Source organism: Astyanax mexicanus, chromosome 2 (assembly GCF_023375975.1).
Source record: "Astyanax mexicanus isolate ESR-SI-001 chromosome 2, AstMex3_surface, whole genome shotgun sequence".
In the NCBI taxonomy this organism is placed as follows: domain Eukaryota; kingdom Metazoa; phylum Chordata; class Actinopteri; order Characiformes; family Acestrorhamphidae; genus Astyanax; species Astyanax mexicanus.
The window spans coordinates 37,282,458-37,301,949 of record NC_064409.1 but is presented as its reverse complement, the minus strand read 5'-3'; the positions used below and the strand labels follow the sequence as shown (position 1 = coordinate 37,301,949).

Below are 19,492 nucleotides of genomic sequence, written 5' to 3'. Positions count from 1 at the left end.
TGGTCACTGCCTGGATCTTGGTATGCTCTCTTTTAGAGTACTGTGGTTTCCTCCAAAGTATTCTAAATATATATATAGACAATGAAATAAAAATGATGTTTATTATAATGTAATGTTAATAACATAGTTTTGTTTCCATATTTTCCAGGCGAATTTACAGGGACAAGCTGAAGTTCTGGACGCACTGTGTGCTGGTGACTCTTGTCGTTTTCACGGTCATCTCCTTCTTTGCTGAACAGGTCAGTGTCATGCTCTTGTTGACCTTCCTCCATATGGATGCTGCTGTTATACATAGTGCTATATGTGATTATACGGCCGTGTGACACAGTTTTATTAATAATGAGGTAACTGTAAACGACTGATGCATGAAGCATGTGGGGTACGGCTGCATTGTGATATGATATTTGGCAGAGGGGTCATGTTCCGTACTTGTTGATCCCGGGAAAGGTTAATTAGCCCACTGACCTTTAAGTGGACTGAACATCTTACTCTGTCTGCTGTGACAAGAGGGGAACTGGAACGCTCACTCTTAATACTAAGCTGGAGATGATTCATTATCACAAGGTCCTCTATAGAGGTTGTGTCTTACTTCCCCCACCCCACCCCTACAAATATATACATACATACACACACAGCACACGCGCATGGCACAGCTTGTGGTGACAGATGTGTTTCTTAATGATCTGACACATTAGCAGCTTCAACTGTAACTCAGTGGCAAAGATTTACAGCACTATAAGATCAATCTATTGGGCATTCCTTGATGTAATGTAGACAGTGTAGCAGGAGCTGAACTAAATAAGCAATTTTGTGGAGAAAACTCAATAATAAACGCTCTTTCAAAGTTTCTGTCACAGTAACTTTCTGTGAATATTTTACTGCTTTATTTTGGTTTTCAGTCACAAACACCCGTTCTGAAATATTATCCAGTGTCTCTGAACTGTATAATACTGTGTCGTCATCACACAGATCTTATAAAAAAAAATCATGAAATATCAGCAGTTTTTAAGTTTAAATGTTACCCAGCTTTTAAATGCCTTAAATGCCTCTCACAGATCAACACAGTTTTTTCTTGAACTTTGATTCAAAACGGGAGTGGGTGTGGGGGCGGGGCTGAGTTTCTGGTTAGGAGCTCACAGCTCACAAGCAAAGTTTACTATCAAAGAAATTCCAAAAACTTGCTTAAATTGAAGAACGAACATAATCACATTGCTTATCTTTTCTGGGTTTTTCTTTTATTATAAATAAAACAATAATAATTTCTGTGTTCAAGCTTCTATTATTCCATTAATTTTCTAAAGTTTTAGGTTTTTGCCATGGTATCATTATAGTATCGATACTGAGAGATTTAGGCAGGTTTTGTATTAAAAGCCAAAAAATAGCTATTGTGACATTACTATGTTCTAAACACCTAATTGTTCACAGTAACAACTTTTACAGGTGGCAGCCAGACAGTTTTGCATGCAGTAGAATAAGTTTATCTAAGTCTGAACCTGTTCTACAAGCTACATAGTTCTTAAAACTCCTGACATATGCTCTTATTACTTTGAACTCTGTTAACATCTATGGGTTTACACTGCATTTATCGTAAACAAGAGCAAACAAGTGACTGATTTCTGTGAGGTTTTGGCTTCGCATTGTCTTAAGCCCTATCTAGCCAGGGTTAGTTTCTCAGCTAACAATATTTCACACTACACTACTCAGTGATAAAACTCTTGCATCCGGACTGCAATTGAAAAAACAGGAGGACCAGTGAGTTTTTTGGCTTTCTTGTTCACGTGACATCACATTCAGTTCAGTAGCTCCTCTATTTCCACTCGCTGTTGTGTTTCTTGTTGTGTAATTACGATGTTTGGCAGTGGACAAAGAGCTATTTTATTAAACATGAGGTGACAAAACTCAAAGAGATTACTGGAGGACCACGGAGTTCAGCAAAAACAGTAGCTAATTCAGTCTGTAAAACGCAGATATGGTCGTTCCGGACAGGAATAAAATCACAAAGGAACCCCCATAAAAGAGTAAATTACCCCAGGACCCCTGAGATTCTAATCCCGATCAGATAGGGCTTTAGGTCTCTCATTTGTACTTTTCAGTTTCAGGTGGTGTGGTCTTGGTCAGCCTAAAAACAATCACTATTTTGTAACTCCCAGTGCTTTGTTCTTTGGGTCACATGACCCCTGGTAAAACCTTCTCACTCCGATGGACCAGTGAACACATCCAGTATTCCTGCTGTGTTTATGTGGTTCCAGAAAACATACTAAATGGTGCTACATCACAGCTTGTAAACTAAGAATGGTGACATGGAGCTTGCCTGGGGTTTTACCACTGACACTTACAACTTTGCACGTTTGCAGCCGTTCAGGCACAGCTGTCTCGGTTGAGCTCGTAAAGTCACAGGTTTATGAGTTTGAGTCTTTTGAGGGCTGTCCAAGTGCTCCGTAATCACAGGATTTAACAGGAGTGATAAAAGCTGAATGGTTTTCCCAGTGTGACGTCATGTTCTTTTCCTCTTCTGCAGCTGATCGTGCTGAAGAGGAGGCTCTTCCCCAGACGCAGGGTCAGTAAGGAGAGCAGCTCGGAGCGAGTATGAGGATGAGAGAGCGTGGACTGTTTGCATGCTCCTACGTTTCTGCCTTTCTTTTCTATCTTGCCTCTTTTTTTGAGGGGCTGGAGGGCAGAAAGGGAGCTGCAGAGGCACAACCACCCCCATGCTTTAACACCATAGACAATAACGGTAATCAGTGGGCCAAAGCACAGAAGGTTTGAACAGTCAGTTTCCTGCTGTATTATTATTTTTTATTTTATTTATGGTGAAAGACTGAAAGGACAGCAGTGGGACCTTGCATGCTTCCTCCACAAGGAGGTGACAGTGAGACACTGCTGTGACCGTGCTGACATTCATCAAACAGACTGCGTGACCGGCTAGTTTCACTGAGCCGCAGAAGAAGCAGAAACACTCCAGCCGGATCTGATTTACTGTCCTGAACTGTGTGAACTCATGGGAGCTTGTGTTGAGAAGTTGTGAACTGAATGTCGTCACACTGCATCTTTATTTGGGATACGATATTATTTTAAATGGAGTAAGGGGTACTAATTATGAAGAGACTGAGCTGCTGTTGATTATGATTGAGTTTGGTCTGTATTTACTTTTACTGTTGCTCTCTGTCCAGGTTTTTCCCCAATACTGCATATCAGTGCCTTGTCTTTTGTACGAGTGAAATTGTTTCACTTTGTTGCACTGCTGGAACTCTGTGTCCTCTACTTCTGACTGAATTTTACCGTCCTGATCTGTCTCTCTCTCTCTGTCTGTTTGTCTGCCTGCCTCTTATAAAACATAAACAATACAATAATACTGTAATAAAACACAAACTATACAAATACAGCACAATGTATGTTAGGAATGTTAGGGAGCAACACTGACTGCTCTTTTTCTGTCTCTTTCTGTTTGTTTGTCCTTTTGCCTTTTTTTGTTTTGTTCCTGTCTTTTCCTTCTGTCTTTGTCTTACTGTCTTTTGTCTTACTTCTTTGCATTATTTTGTCTTTTTTCCTTCATTATATCCGCCTGTCTTTTTTTTTTCGTCGGTAAATCTTCCTGTCCTTTCTGTCTTTGTGCACGTTTTTATTCATTCTTTTTTTCCTTCTTTTGACTTTTTTCTTTCATGCCCTTTTCTTCTGTTGTTCTGTATATCTTTTATTTTTTCATTTGTCCATTTTCTATCCTTCCTTTTTGTCTCTTTTCTTTGTCCTTCTTTGTTTTTCTTTCTGAAAGTCTGTTCTTTAGTATTTTATCTTTTTACTTCCTGTCCCCTCCCTACTGCTCTTCCTTACCTTTCTTTCTTGCTGTCTAAATCTCGCTTTCCTTTTTTCATTCTCTTTACTGCATGGTGATGAGGTTCACGATTGTAGTCTATGATTGTGTGTTTGTGTCAGAACTGAAATTGGGATGTTGTCACTGCATGCCACACACTTAGACACTTGATTCTGTATCTCCGGTTCGGTTTCAGAGCTACATTCACACAGACGTTTTAAGTTTTTTTTTTTTTTTTGCTTGAAGATAAGAAATGGAATGAGGGTCTTTTTGAATGCAGGAATGTGGTTGTGTTTCAGTTCAAGTTTGACTACATTCCTCTGTGTCTGGGGAAATTATGAACCTGCAGATCAGGCCTGATAACTCTATATCGCAACCATTGTTGGCTTTTTCAACTCAGCTCCTTCTGATTAAGCATGAGTGATGATGAAGAATGAATGAACACTTGTTGTGACCTGTGGTCACTCTGTGAAGCCAAGTAAAGCAGAACTGCAGTCTAATGCACATGTAACTCGTATTCAGTAATCTTACAGAGGCCATGCAGAATCGAATGCAGGCTTAACACTTTTTGTTGTTGTTTAAATCAGAAATAATTAAGGAAGGCTTTTGTAGGAAAAAGTACCATGGGTGCATTTTTTGGTTCATCTACAGTACCAGTCAAAAATTTGTGTGTGAGTGTTTCTTTCTTTCTTTTTTTTATAAATTTTATATTGAAGACATTAAAGCTATACAGAAACACATTTACCTTTGATGACAGATTTGCACACTCTTGGTATAAACATTAAATGAGGTGTGTCCAAGCTTTTAACTGGTACTATATAGGAATTTGAAGTGAACTGAATGGGCACACAGCAGAAATATTTTAAGTCCCCTGATCATTCCCTCTGTCCAAGACTCTTCAGCTTTAGATTAATCCGGGTTCACATTACATGATTTTAGACCCGATTTTCCAGGTCAGACTATTTTCGGAAATCACAGAGAAACGTCTAATGCAAATCAGTTTTGCTCAGCACTCGCTTAGTCCCTATGAGTGAATTTCCAAAAGTCACAATTCTGTTGATCAGCAAGTGATCACTGAAGCCTTATAAACCCCTGACAAATATCTAACAGGTTTGATATATGGACCAGTTAGCAACTGTTTGAGCCAATTACAGTGCAGCACAGAGGATGAGGAGAAAATCAGAGGTAGCACCATACACAGGTTTTTATCTTTTTTTCTCATACATACTGTATGTTTTCACTGAAAATCAACCCACAAATAATTGTATTGCTCAATTCGTACAGAAATCCACTGTAAAAGAAAAGCAAACAAATGTCTCATGCATAACAATACATCAATTCTCATGGTGTGTTTGTTACAAAATATAGAATTTTGGAGAAAAGTCAGTCTCGATGTGAATTCCTCCTGGTGAAAGAACATGTAACTGATCCATGACCCTGTGTCGCTGATTATTTGTGCATACGCTTCAGATCACAATGACTTTAAGATTGCCAGATGCCAATACGTTTTGTAGTGTGAACCTAGTATTATCTGAGCTGTGCACTATGTTTGCAGCGTCTACCATGGTTACTGTGGTTATGTGTTCCCTTCCTCTTTTTCTTATTTTGCCTCTTATTTTGAAAATAAAAAAAATTGCAGGTCCATTAAGATATTATTCAGATGTGTATGATTTAAAATTTATGGTTTATGATTTATTGATCTACTTCTCACTCCAGTGTAACTGAAAGATAAAGGCTAATGTGTTGTTTTTATTCTTTTACCTAACAGAAAACTCTCAGTGTAAAATCTCAGTTCCATCTACAGTTTACAGAATAAAGTATTTTTCTGGTCATTGGCTGGAAACCTGTTACGTTTTCTCAGTGTAATCAGGCTGCCATGATGTGCTGATCTGATGGACACATCACTGGACATTTGAAATAAGGAATTATTTTTTGGGATGTGATTAAGAATGTAAGCTGTGTAAAATGTCAATGTAATCTTGCACCATTTGTTTCTGAGCATGTCACAAGAAATGAGATCTGCAAGTTCGGAAAAATTATATACACTGCCATTCATAGGTTTGGAATTCCTTTTTGCAATAAAATAAAAAAAAATGTTTGCAGAAAATTGTCATCCTATTGCAAGTGTGCAACTAAAAATAAGTATAAGACCTTGATAAAAGTTATCTGGCTCTCCTTTCTTTCCATTTTTACGTTAAAGGAGAAATTGTGTGAAATGAACTTGGGGTTTAGTGAAACATGATAAGAATATTCCCAAATACAAAGCAGAGAGGCATAGCATTGTCCATGCAAAGAAATCACTATTTTAACACCTTTAACAAGCTCAAAGTAGCTCTACACTTCATTGGTAGAATTCTGAGGGTCCTGACATTTAAAACAAGGCAGTAAGAACTTGAATGTGCACAGATAATTTCTTAAAAATACTGTTTATACACACACTACCTTCAGATAGTTCTCTGGGTGCCACCATCTAGAAATTAAATCACAATATAATAGACCGACAAATAGAGTGGGCAGGGAAACAAATTGCTAAATTAATTCTGTGGAAATGCATAATTTTGCTGTCCAATGAAAAACAAGTATCTCCAAAACAGCCACTTTAAAGGAGTGAACAAAAAAAAACATCCTAAACTTTTAATGTAAAAAGAGTTTATTTCAAGTCATTTTAAAGTATTTGTATTGTCTATTCCTTAGGAAGTTTTGGCACATTGTTGGCACACGGTTTGTGTGTTCAAATAATGTAGTAAACTAAAAATCAACAAAAATGGACGAGGCTGAAGTTGGTTTGATATTCGCAGCTCCAGATTCGTTTGGCTCGATATTCGCAGCCTCGTATTCCCCGGCTGAAGTTGGTTTGATATTCGCAGCTGCCGCTTCACTGAACCACCGTGAACTAAAGGCAGCGTTCACAAACACCCGCTGTTTATATTAAACACCTCACAGATCAACACTGAAGGAGATAGAATGAAGAAAAGCAGTACATCTGTTTATTAACAATGTAAATATACAATATCGTATTAAATGTAATTTTGTATATTGTAAAATATTTATTTCAATTACTGAATTTATAATTATATATTACAATAAATAATTAAATATATATTTAATAAAATTATATTTTAAAAGCCATTGCGCTCAAAAAATATGAGGCAGACGTTCAAGTGTGATTTTGAAGAACTTTTTCATGTTGGGCCAGACCAAATACACATGATCTGAAGAGTACTAGTCTTCTTCTTTAAGGAAAACCTGGAATTAGCCTGGCCCGAGCTGATTTTATACTTTAAAATGAACTGGCAACATAGCATACCAATCCATAATGCACAATTTTTTTATGTAAAGCTGATGTTCTAGTGTGATTTTGAAGGACTTTTTCATCTTGGGCCAGACCAAATACACATGATCTGAAGAGTACTAGTCTTCTACTTTAACGAAAACCTGGAATTAGCCTGGCCCGAGCTGATTTTATACTTTAAAATGAACTGGCAACATGGTATAACGAACCATAATGCACAATTTTTTTTTTGTGTAAAGCTGATGTTCCAGTGTGATTTTGAAATACTTTTTCATATTGGGCCAGACCAAATACACATGATCTAAAGAGTACTAGTCTTCTACTTTAAGGAAAGCCTGGAAATAGCCTGGCCCAAGCTGATTTTATATTTTAAAATTAACTGGCAACATGGCATACCGATCCATAAGGCACAAAAAAGTTTAATTTAAAGCTGATGTTCTAGTGTGATTTTGAAGGACTTTTTAATCTTGGGCCAGACCAAATACACATGATCTGAAGAGTACTAGTCTTCTACTTTAAGGAAAGCCTGGAAATAGCCTGGCCTGAGCTGATTTTATACTTTAAAATGAACTGGCAACATGGCATACCAATCCATAATGCACAATTTTTTTATGTAAAGCTGATGTTCCAGTGTGATTTTGAAGGACTTTTTCATCTTGGGCCAGACCAAATACACATGATCTGAAGAGTACTAGTCTTCTTCTTTAAGGAAAACCTGGAATTAGCCTGGCCCAAGCTGATTTTATACTTTAAAATTAACTGGCAACATGGTATAACGAACCATAATGCACAATTTTTTTTTTGTGTAAAGCTGATGTTCCAGTGTGATTTTGAAGGACTTTTTAATCTTGGGCCAGAACAAATACACATGATCTGAAGAGTACTAGTCTTCTACTTTAAGGAAAGCCTGGAAATAGCCTGGCCTGAGCTGATTTTATACTTTAAAATTAACTGGCAACATGGAATAACGATCCATAATGCACAAAAAAATTGAATATAAAGCTGATGTTCTAGTGTGATTTTGAAGAACTTTTTCATGTTGGGCCAGACCAAATACACATGATCTGAAGAGTACTAGTCTTCTACTTTAAGGAAAACCTGGAATTAGCCTGGCCCCAGCTGATTTTATACTTTAAAATGAACTGGCAACAGAGCATACCGATCCATAATGCACAGTTTTTTTTAATGTAAAGCTGATGTTCTAGTGTGATTTTGAAAGACTTTTTCATCTTGGGCCAGACCAAATACACATGATCTGAAGAGTACTAGTCTTCTACTTTAAGAAAAACCTGGAATTAGCCTGGCCCAAGCTGATTTCATACTTTAAAATGAACTGGCAACATGGTATAACGAGCCATAATGCACAATTTGTTTTTGTGTAAAGCTGATGTTCCAGTGTGATTTTGAAGGACTTTTTCATGTTGGGCCAGACCAAATACACATGATCTGAAGAGTACTAGTCTTCTACTTTAAGAAAAACCTGGAATTAGCCTGGCCCAAGCTGATTTTATACTTTAAAATGAACTGGCAACATAGCATACCGATCCATAATGCACAAAAAAGTTTAATTTAAAGCTGATGTTCTAGTGTGATTTTGAAGGACTTTTTAATCTTGGGCCAGAGCAAATACACATGATCTGAAGAGTACTAGTCTTCTACTTTAAGAAAAACCTGGAATTAGCTTGGCCCAAGCTGATTCTATACTATAAAATGAACTGGCAACATGGAATACCGATCCATAAAGCACAATTTTTTTATGTAAAGCTGATGTTCCAGTGTGATTTTGAAGGACTTTTTCATCTTGGGCCAGACCAAATACACATGATCTAAAGAGTACTAGTCTTCTACTTTAAGGAAAACCTGGAATTAGCCTGGCCTGAGCTGATTTTATCCTTTAAAATGAATTGGCAACATGACATGAAAGCCATTTTGCACAGAAATAATGAATATAAAGCATTGATTTTGAGAATACCAGAACTCTTCATCTCATGAGTATTTGGTCTGAAAAAAAAGTCCAAAATCATACTGGAATATCAGCTTTAAATTTTTTTTTTTTTTTGTGCTGCCATGTTGCCAATTAATTGTGCAGTCTAAAATCAGCTCGGGCCAGGCTAATTCCAGGTTTTCCTTAAAGTAGAAGACTAGTTCTCCTCAGATCATGTGTATTTGGTCTGGCCCAAGATTAAAAAGTCCTTCAAAATCACACTAGAACATCAGCTTTATATTCAATTTTTTTGTGCATTATGGATCTTTATATCATGTTGCCAGTTCATTTTAAAGTATAAAATCAGCTCGGGCCAGGCTAATTCCAGGTTTTCCTTAAAGAAGAAGACTAGTACTCTTCAGATCATGTGTATTTGGTCTGGCCCAATATGAAAAAGTCCTTCAAAATCACACTGGAACATCAGCTTTACATAAAAAAATTGTGCATTATGGATCGGTATGCTATGTTGCCAGTTCATTTTAAAGTATAAAGTCAGCTTGGGCCAGGCTAATTCCAGGTTTTCCTTAAAGAAGAAGACTAGTACTCTTCAGATCATGTGTATTTGTTCTGGCCCATGATGAAAAAGTCCTTCAAAATCACACTAGAACATCAGCTTTACATAAAAACAATTGTGCATTATGGATCGGTATGCTATGTTGCCAGTTAATTTTAAAGTATAAAATCAGCTCGGGCCAGGCGAATTCCAGGTTTTTCTTAAAGTAGAAGACTAGTACTCTTCAGATCATGTGTATTTGGTCTGGCCCAAGATTAAAAAGTCCTTCAAAATCACACTAGAACATCAGCTTTATATTAAAATTTTTTGTGCATTATGGATCGTTATTCCATGTTGCCAGTTCATTTTAAAGTATAAAATCAGCTCAGGCCAGGCTAATTCCAGGTTTTCCTTAAAGTAGAAGACTAGTACTCTTCAGATCATGTGTATTTGTTCTGGCCCAAGATTAAAAAGTCCTTCAAAATCACACTAGAACATCAGCTTTAAATTAAACTTTTTTGTGCCTTATGGATCGGTATGCCATGTTGCCAGTTCATTTTAAAGTATAAAATCAGCTTGGGCCAGGCTATTTCCAGGCTTTCCTTAAAGAAGAAGACTAGTACTCTTCAGATCATGTGTATTTGTTCTGGCCCAAGATGAAAAAGTCCTTCAAAATCACACTAGAACATCAGCTTTACATAAAAAAAATTGTGCATTATGGATTGGTATGCCATGTTGCCAGTTCATTTTAAAGTATAAAATCAGCTTGGGCCAGGCTACTTCCAGGTTTTCCTTAAAGAAGAAGACTACTCTTCAGATCGTCCTATGTCACAGGTTGGGATGCTTTACCTAATTATGTAATCTTATTTGAATCTAGATTTTCTGCTTTTGGTTTGGGATCCAATAGTTAATAATGTTTGTTGCCATGTCTTTTCCCTCACCTGGAAAGCAGACACTCTACAGAAATCCCATAAAAGTAAGCTTAACAATTAAGAAAATAAAATAAAACTGAAAAGTCTGTAGAAGGCAATTATTTTAGCTGAATTATTGATTTAAACAGATTTTTATGTAACAATGTTACAATTTGCTGTATTTAGGAAGCTGCCATATTTCTGGACACAAAGCATCCCGATCATTACAGAGTTTACAATCTCTCCAGTAAGTTAGATCATGAAAAACCTGGAAAAGTCAAGGAACTTGAAAATAGTCATTTTCAGGCCTGGATAAGTTTTGGAAAAAACAAAAACAAAAAAAAAACAAAGTCAAAGTCAAATTTACTCTTTGTGATCTTTGTGTTTCCATTTATTGACTCTGTTTATCGACTCTGTTTATCGACTCTGTTTATCGACTGAGAAAAGCTATTTAAAAAATAATTTGATAACTTGATTGGAGTTTCAGATGGAATATAACTGTAAATTCACAGAGAAAAATCTAGGTGTTTAGGCTGTAATTAAGCTCTTGCTCTCTTCCACTCTTTGGGAAGCATATTGGTTATATATGCAAGTAAATTACCAGTAATGGTGACAAGAAGGCAACATTTAAACAGATGCATTTAAAAGCTGTTAAAAAAATAAAGAATCTACACAATATAGACACAACCTAAACATATTCCCTGACAGCCAGATATATGCCAAATTAGTTTATTTAAAAATTGATTCTGTTCAAAGTTTTAAACAGAAGATTCTATATCATGTTTGATGAAAGTGTTTACAGGTTAAACATTAGAAATGTTTACCAAATGTTTATGGGCCTGAGCTGATTAATACATCAGTGCAGAGTGAAGTAATTTAGCCCTACATTATGGAGCGCTCAGAATTTGACACATTTTATTATTGAAGATTGTGTCTTAGCATTGCTTAAATAAATGTTTTTTTTTAATTATTTAAATATATTTAATGTAAATATAGGCCTACTATAATCAGTTTTGATATACATTCTTGTCTACTCTGATGTTTTAAACACGCTATGGTCATTAAAATGTGCTGTGAAAGCATAGAAAAGGCACAGAAAATAATTTAAATTTATAGGTTAACACTATTTGTAATCTACATGTGTATACATATTTTACCCTTGTTTTCTTTTTTTCCAGAGGGAATTATAAAATAAGCTAAAGACTTTCATGTTTACTACAACTTAATTATTAATCATGTACCAGTGTTTTATAGCAAATGTAACCAAAAAATGTCCCACATTATATGTCCCAGGTTATAATTTTTTGCATTGTCAGCGATACCAGACGCACATTCACACACACAATGGAAACATGAACAGCTAGACGTGCTAATGAAACGTAAAATACTACTGCTTTTACTACTGTTGATGTTTGGTGCAGCCATCTTGCGTTCTGAACTTGTGGGTTTATTCCAGTTGAAATGTTCTACTTAGAACTTGGAAATTTCCAGTTCTGAATTCCTACTTCAGATGGAATGCAGTATAAGGATTCACATTAGAGCTCGACCCAACCTGCCCCATACACTGTCATTTTGAGCCAAAGCCCGAATTAAACCTGACATTTTTTGAGTAAGTAGAGCATTAAAACTGAGCTTTTAAAAAACATTTTCGTTCTGTTTAGAATGAGTGAAGAATGAATAAGACCTATTATTTAAGAAAAATATTATTAATTATTAGGAACAGATCTCCAAAAGATTATAACATGAACAATGCAAACAATGATCCAAAGGCCTAAACATTAGGCTACAACAATGTCTGAATGACTTTCCTCTAATCTAGTATAATATAACATGGTTTAAGAAAAGAAAATAAATTCTTTTATAATTTTATTTATATTTTTTTCCCATTTTCTCCCCAATTTACACAGCCAACCCACTCGTTAGGACTCCCCCTATCACTAGTAATGCCCCAACACACCAGGAGGATGAAGACTAGCACACTCTTTCTCCGATACATGTGAAGTCAGCCACCGCTTCTTTTCGAGCTGCTGCTGATGCAGCATTGCCAAGCAGCCAGCACATTTGGAGGAAAGCGCAGCGGCAGGTGAAGTGCGTAATATGGACAGTGTGCACTTTGCACTTGTGCAACTTTTTTTTTAAAAACAGTTTGATTTGTTTCTGCTATATTTTGATTCATAGCTTTATATAAAATGAAAATAACTTATAACTATATTATTTTCTTTAGCCCGAGGAACCTGAGGAAAGTGGTGGGAAATCTCGAGCCAGGTCAGACCTTGGGTTGGGTTTGGGCAGAGAACCTAAGCTCTTATTCACATATTGAACTTTGTGTTATTGTGTTCTCAGTGACATGTTGAACTACACTGCCAGTTTGAGGGAATGTCATTGCCATCAAATTCAGAAGGTGAACCACATGACTCCTCAGAGGTGCAGAGCTTCTCTCAGCTTAAGGCAAGTGATTGTGTAGCATAGCCTGTTGCCTACATACAGCTCTGAAAAAAATAGAGACCACTTAAAAATGATCAATTTCTTTGATTTTACCAATTTTTACCAAATTGAATATAATCAAGAGGAAGATGGATGATCACAAGCCATCAAACAACAAACAAAGCTGAACTGCATCTTTTTTTTGGTATTTCAGCTGTTTATAATTTTCTGCAAATAAATGCTCTAAATTAAAATATTTTTATTTGGAATTTGGGAGAAATGTTGTCCATAGTTTATAAAATAAAACAGCAATATTCATTTTACTTAAACATATACCTATAAATTGCAAAATCTGAGAAACTTGATTCAGAAACTAAAGTGGTCTCTTTATTTTTTTCCAGAACTGTTTGTTATGAACATGTTACTGTATTTCTGTATTTATTGTAAGTTGGTTATAATATTCTTATCACATGTTTTTGATGGGGAATGCAATACGTAAAATGATTAGCTGCTCCCACCTGAGTCATTTAAGCAAAGAATACTGTATTTTCCTGATGTCATGAAGAAAAAATGCATTACTCCATAGATAAAGCTAATCGCTTCACAATAGGGTTTATGTTGGGTGTCTGAAGTTTGCTCTGCAGCTTAACTCCGTGGGTGATCCAGCCAAAATCTGCTGGACACTCAATATGCAGTCACTTCTAACTGCAGTTAGTTGTCTCAAATAGATTTGCTTACGAATTGACTTGACTTGAATTGTGTGACCAATATTTTACTCTCCATAAAAGCAGAAAAAGGTTTGTTGCATAGCTACAGTTTGTACTTCTGTACTTTTTATAGAGAAGTGTTACACGGGGGGTCATAAACCTGAAGAAACCTAAAGCAATTCTGTTTGAGAGAGTTGTTTTAGGCAGGTGTGTAAGACTTTAGGTATACAGTTCACACATGACTGTCCTGGTGACTGCAACAATCAGGGGAAACAGTGAGGAAACTAAAACTAGCAAAAGTATTTAATCAAGATTTTGATAAATTTTACTGTCTTTCTGTTTTTATTGTCTCTCCATCTCTGCTACAAATGAAAGGCTTAATCTCTGTTTGGGAAACCAAACCATGGACACAGAACACAGTTAATTAAATGGAATTCAATGTTAAAGATACAGTACTAATAATATTCACTGCTGAAATGGTTCCCACTTCCTGCTAAGGTGCTGCTACATGGCTACTGTGTTGTGTTCCTAGCTGATTTCTGTGCAGTTGTATTCCAGATGGTTGCTAGGGTCTTTAAGGTGGTTGTCGAGTGGTTACTCTGGTAACCCGTTTAACAATGAGCCAAATATATTTTGTACCAAATATAGATGTAGAATGTTGTACAATTTTAAGATCTTTTAATAATCGCATGAGGTTTAGTAAATTTCGACAGTAGACGCTGTATTTTATTTTTCATATTGTACACTGTTTATGCTTATGCCCGGCTGTCCTCTTCTTCTTACGTATGTAGTCTCATAGACGGCAGGGGTGCCAGACTAAAGAAACAAACACACAATGGCTGACCAGCTGAATTTAAGTTAAAAGAAAATGTGTTTGTAATGTAATATTTGATAAGGGCCCTTGAGCATTTCGAATCAAGTCAGCTTGAGAACTGTTTTTTTCTGTTGCAACAGGGCGCACGGGTACGATGGTGTGTACATGGTTGATTGACAGCGTTTAGTTTGAGAGTGCGCAGGTACTGTATTTCTCCTGAGGGTGAGGTGAATGTGTATGTATATATTCAGTGTGTCAGAACTGCTCCTTTAGTTTCTGCTGTGCTCAGTTGAAGACTGAGACCAAGTAGTTAAACATACAGCTCTGGGGAAAAAAATGGTTTTCATGCATCTTTGCATGTTCTCCTCCACCAGTCTTACACACTGCTTTTGGATAAGTTTATGCCATTCCTGGTGCAAAAATTCAAGCAGTTCAGTTTGGTTTGATGGCTTGAGATTATCCATCTTCCTCTTGATTATATTCCAGAGGTTTTCAATGAGATTTTTAAGTGTTTTTTTTTTCCAGAGCTGTATGTCTGCACTCTCCTACAAAAGTATTGAAACACTGAGGCCAATTGATTTTTTTTCTTCTGCTCTAGTGAAAACATTTTGGTGTAACAAAAATATAATTTAAAGATGAATATTGAAGACAAATTGGTAAGTTCGGACAAAAGCTGAATTGTTGACCTTTTGTCTCCTATTCATCTTTTAATGTCAAACCCAATTTGTTTTCAGTCTAAAGCAGAAATAAAGAAATGAGACTGACTTATCAAGTACTTTTGGGGGGCAGTGTATGTTTAGGGGCTGTTTCCTGTGTAGTTCCAATTAAAATCTGCAGTCAGTATGCTCCTTTCAGAGTGACTGCACTGTTATGTATATTGGTTATGTAATTTAATGCTCCTGGGCATTGCTGTGTTTGTTGTGCAGGTGTGGGAAAGGGCAATGGCAGTGATCTGAAGGTGCGGATCATAGTGAAAAGAGAGCAGGTGTTCCAGTGTGTCTGTGCCACGCAGACGAACTGTAGGGTAAGCTAACTTTTAAAGGTTTTCTACAGTATAAAACTGTATTTACTTCCTCATAGTCAAATGACAAGAGTAGTTTCAGTACAAAAAAGTGAAAAACTGTGAACCTTAAACACAGTGGTTTCCTAATTAAAACCAGAGCTATATGGCATATCCAGAACAGACATGTGAAGTGGGCTAATCCCACAACCCCTAAATGATTTAGTAGTTTAGGGTGATTTCACACCTACTTTTTTTATTTGTCAAAATAAACTGTTCATATTTACGTGTAGTGCTGTTTGTTTGGACATGGATGAGTACAGTAATCACAACTGCAATGAGACTGCTGAGAACTGTTGGTCTGAACTCTGATTTGGTTGGTTTGTGATGAGAACATGATCTGACCTTGATCCAACCCATCTGTCAAGCATACTCTGTCAGTTTTAAGATGTGGAGTCAGTCAAATGAACACATGCCACCTCTTCTGTTGTTCCATGTTAAACTGCACAGAAATCGGTTTACTTTCTTGCTCCCAGCCAAGACAGCTCTGACCAACAACCAAAGAGATTACAAAGATTGTTGTGACTCATTTTGGTGAGCTTGAATTGTATCCTCTGTTAAAACAATAAACCATGAGGGAAATGCTCCAAGAGAATCAATTAATTACCTGACTTGGACCAGAGCAAACAAACTATAGTGTGAAAAAACAGCCTTACATACACTATTAAAAGATTTTGTACATACATACACTAGTGAAAGCGTTTGTGAATCGGTATCATCTTAACCCCAAATCATATTTTAAATATGTACTAAAGAACAACTTTTAAATATTCAATAAGCTCATAATATTGAACCTTTAAAGACAGTAGCAGCCCACTAAAAACATAAATCACATTGTAATTGTTGGGAAAGGTCTTTCAGATGTTTGTCTTATGTTCCTTTGTGTTTATTTTACTGTTCGCTCATATACTGTGTTCTCATATTTTACCAGCTGTTCCCAGATACTGAAAACAATGCCGTGGTGATCAGCTTTCAGGAAGGGCCAGTGGTTTGTGGTGATGTTAAGGTCATGTTTGAATCCAGGGCTGTAAGTTCCCAATCTATTGTAACGTAAGAATGATTTTATGGACATCGTTTTTTCCAGTTGTTTGGCAAAATGTTTTTTCTCTATTGTTCTCTATGCCCAGGGTCTTCCAAAGGGGTATGAGGACTATCCTTTCTATTTCTGGTTCAACACTTCATTTGTAGAGAACAACAGGTGAGGTTTTTGCTGTCCATTGTCCTCAGAGGCAGACACTGGCTTTGTTTACCTACCAGACCACTCTGGTTTTAGATTTTATATATAAAAATGCCAGGCCACTTAATTCATTAATTAGAATATTTTGATATTTTGTCTCCTCTCAGTTTAGTAACATTACTGCTTTCAATGTAAAACGAAAAATCATATGGACTGCTGCTTGAATGCAATCTATAATGCTTTGGTCCCAAAACAGGCTCTATCTGTCAAGGGAGGAACTGGACAACCCACGTAAGTCCAAAACCTGGGACATCTACAAGGAGGACTTTGGTGTGACCGTGTCTTTCAGTGACCCTGCACTTATGTAGCAGACGACACTTGCTTGTGTATCTCAACTAAAACCCTTAAGCCCTGCACAAGGTCTAAATCTTTGCTCTAATGTAGGTTTTCACACACTTATAAAAGGTGAGTGATGTTTAGGGATTGGATTCGGGCATATTGTGCCCCTAAAGCTATAGCTATAGCTATATAACCTCAACTTCATGTCCATCCCCCATCTTCACTGTAAGAGCTTTTTACTGAGCCGTGCATACATCACAATATTATGCATTTGTTTGTCAAATGTGTTTTTGTCTTTAAATGAAGACAAATGTTTGTGTCAGTTTAGCATATTAAGCCTCCAAAATGTAAATCTTACTCTTTAAGCTTGAGTGTACATCAAATAAAGCAATCGAGGCTGCCACTGTGAAATGGTCAATGGTTATGTGTGCAGAAACATGTTTTTGTAGTACACATGTATTGAAATAAATACTAATGTCTCTGTAACACTTGTCTGTCTCTTTTTTGAATTAACAACTGATCTGGGTTGCTGAATTTCTGCAATTGTTTTTAAGGATAGATCTGAGTGACTTGTTTTTTTAGAAGTAAAAAGTCTGGTCTTACAGGTGGGCATGCAACTCTAAACTCTTTAGAATCAGCAGTTTTAGAGGTGACCTTTTTCAGAAGCGCTGTCAGTGCCATTCTCATATAAAAGGCTTAAAATCAAATCTCAAATGTGCAGCTTATAATAGTAAATAAAATAATGTACTATGTAATTGTGTAGAACACAAACTGTATAAACACAAAATTTAATTCTAGAATTGATATACACTATCTGCTGCTGTCAGTACAAATGGATGGCTGGATCAAAAATCAGAGGGAAAATATTAAACTGGGGATTCACAAAAATGCTTTTTCTTAAGTTCTTAAGTTTATACTTAACTTAAGAGGTCTGTTTTGGTTATTTTTCTTAATGTTTATTTTGTACCAAAAATGGAATAATAATATATATACCTTTATGATACACTCACATTTCAGTGCTTGGTTTGACTCTGTTTTTTTTATTTTCCTAATGTTTTCTTAAGCCTTCACATCAGTGTATCAGCACTGGCATTCAGAGCCCCTTATTCACCATCGTACTCCATTGGACATTTCAGGGACAACAGCCTTTTTTGCCCAATTATAAACACTCTTCTTGTAAAAGCTATCCAGACATAGGTTAAAAAAAAAACAAAAAAAACAAAACAAAACAGTTGAACTATAAAGTATTGAAAGACTAGGATACTAAAAGCCAGTAATGTTAGCCCTGCTAAGACGTCCCTTTGCTGATCAATAGCTGGTTAACAAGATAGCCTCACAGTATACTGTATGTTTTTTTTTTTTTTACTGCCCTTGAGCTTTTATTTTTTTTTATTTGTACTGCAGTAGAAATGTGTTTTTAGAAACTTGGCTTTATTTGTCTCACTATCTTTATATATCAGTTGCTTTAAACATTATAATGTTAAGCATAATTTTATTTATACATTTAAATATAACAAAACATAAATGTTGTTTTAATAAACGTTAGCAATAAATAATCTCAAAATAACACATCTAAAATACAGCAGACTAATAGTTTAAACCATTAAACCCAGTCTTTCATTGAGCTGAGAGAAAATTAAGTGTGCTGTTCAATTTCCAACGTTAAGAAATGGGTTAGACAAGCTATACTAATGCACCATCCGTCATCTCATCAGCTGTTCAGCTGTGACTTTTGGAAGAAACCAAAGTCAATGGAAAAGTGGGGGGGGGGGGTGTCTGAGATTTAATATAACAATATTATTTTAATATAACTGTTCATAGTTAATTATTATACTTACTCTGAATTACATAAGAGTGCTAGTAAAATATAAAATAAAATAAATAAATAAAAAAAATATATATATAAACATTTCGGGCACCGTAGCCCCCACACCTAGTTTTGAATGGTCGTGTCTCCCCTGATTCAGTCACTAATAACAAGACGGTCGCCCTTTTCTTCAGGATCTTCAGGGAGTTTGCAGGAGGTGTAATTTATGGGGAACAATCATTAATGTTGGGTTAAATAATCTAGTGTTTTTTCACTCTGGTGCTGAAGGTCCGCTGCGCTGCTCTTTACTGTTTCCCCTTTACTCTGTTTTCATTAAAAGCCCCTCAGTCTTAAAACAGCGGCAGTAAAACAGGCGGAGCGGTGGGCCTTCAGCAGCAGTAGTGATGACCCTGCCGGTGTAGAGTGGAGCAGCGCGAAGGGAGCTCTTTCAGTCCCGGTGAGTAATTTAGCTAGCTGGCTCTCGGTGAAGCGCGGTCTTATTATAATACCTAACTACAGCGTGGTGAGACTATTTAAACTGAAGCGTGTTAATGGCGAATAACGCTGTAAGATAGTTATGGTGCAAACCGAGCTACGGTGGAGCTGGCTAAGCTAATTAGCTTAGCCAGCTCCACCGTAGCTCGCTAGCCTTAGCTTCAGTTAGCCCCATTACCTG

General features: G+C 36.5%; 1 protein-coding gene and 2 long non-coding RNA genes across 4 annotated transcripts in view; all 3 read left to right on the top strand.

The window, feature by feature from the left end:
* gnptab (N-acetylglucosamine-1-phosphate transferase subunits alpha and beta) overlaps positions 1 to 5,640 on the top strand; it is a 38,573-nt gene extending 32,933 nt beyond the window's left edge. Inside the window, exons 20-21 of the mRNA XM_022671698.2 lie at positions 149 to 239; positions 2,519 to 5,640. Of these exons, the coding sequence (XP_022527419.2) occupies positions 149 to 239; positions 2,519 to 2,590 (163 nt within the window). The 3' untranslated portion in view covers positions 2,591 to 5,640. The remainder of the gene's footprint in view (positions 1 to 148; positions 240 to 2,518) is intronic.
* A 5,647-nt stretch (positions 5,641 to 11,287) lies between these two features.
* LOC125798976 (uncharacterized) lies at positions 11,288 to 12,935 on the top strand. 2 transcript variants are annotated; one of them, XR_007437767.1, is made up of 3 exons: positions 11,288 to 12,571; positions 12,713 to 12,753; positions 12,832 to 12,935. It is a non-coding gene; the product is annotated as an uncharacterized LOC125798976 (long non-coding RNA). The 2 variants fall into 2 exon arrangements; XR_007437768.1 differs by having other exon boundaries at positions 11,288 to 12,576.
* Positions 12,936 to 13,994: 1,059 nt separating this feature from the next.
* LOC125798975 (uncharacterized) lies at positions 13,995 to 17,495 on the top strand. Its single transcript, XR_007437766.1, has 5 exons — positions 13,995 to 14,635; positions 15,360 to 15,457; positions 16,425 to 16,520; positions 16,621 to 16,691; positions 16,927 to 17,495. It is a non-coding gene; the product is annotated as an uncharacterized LOC125798975 (long non-coding RNA).
* The last annotated feature ends 1,997 nt before the right edge of the window (positions 17,496 to 19,492 follow it).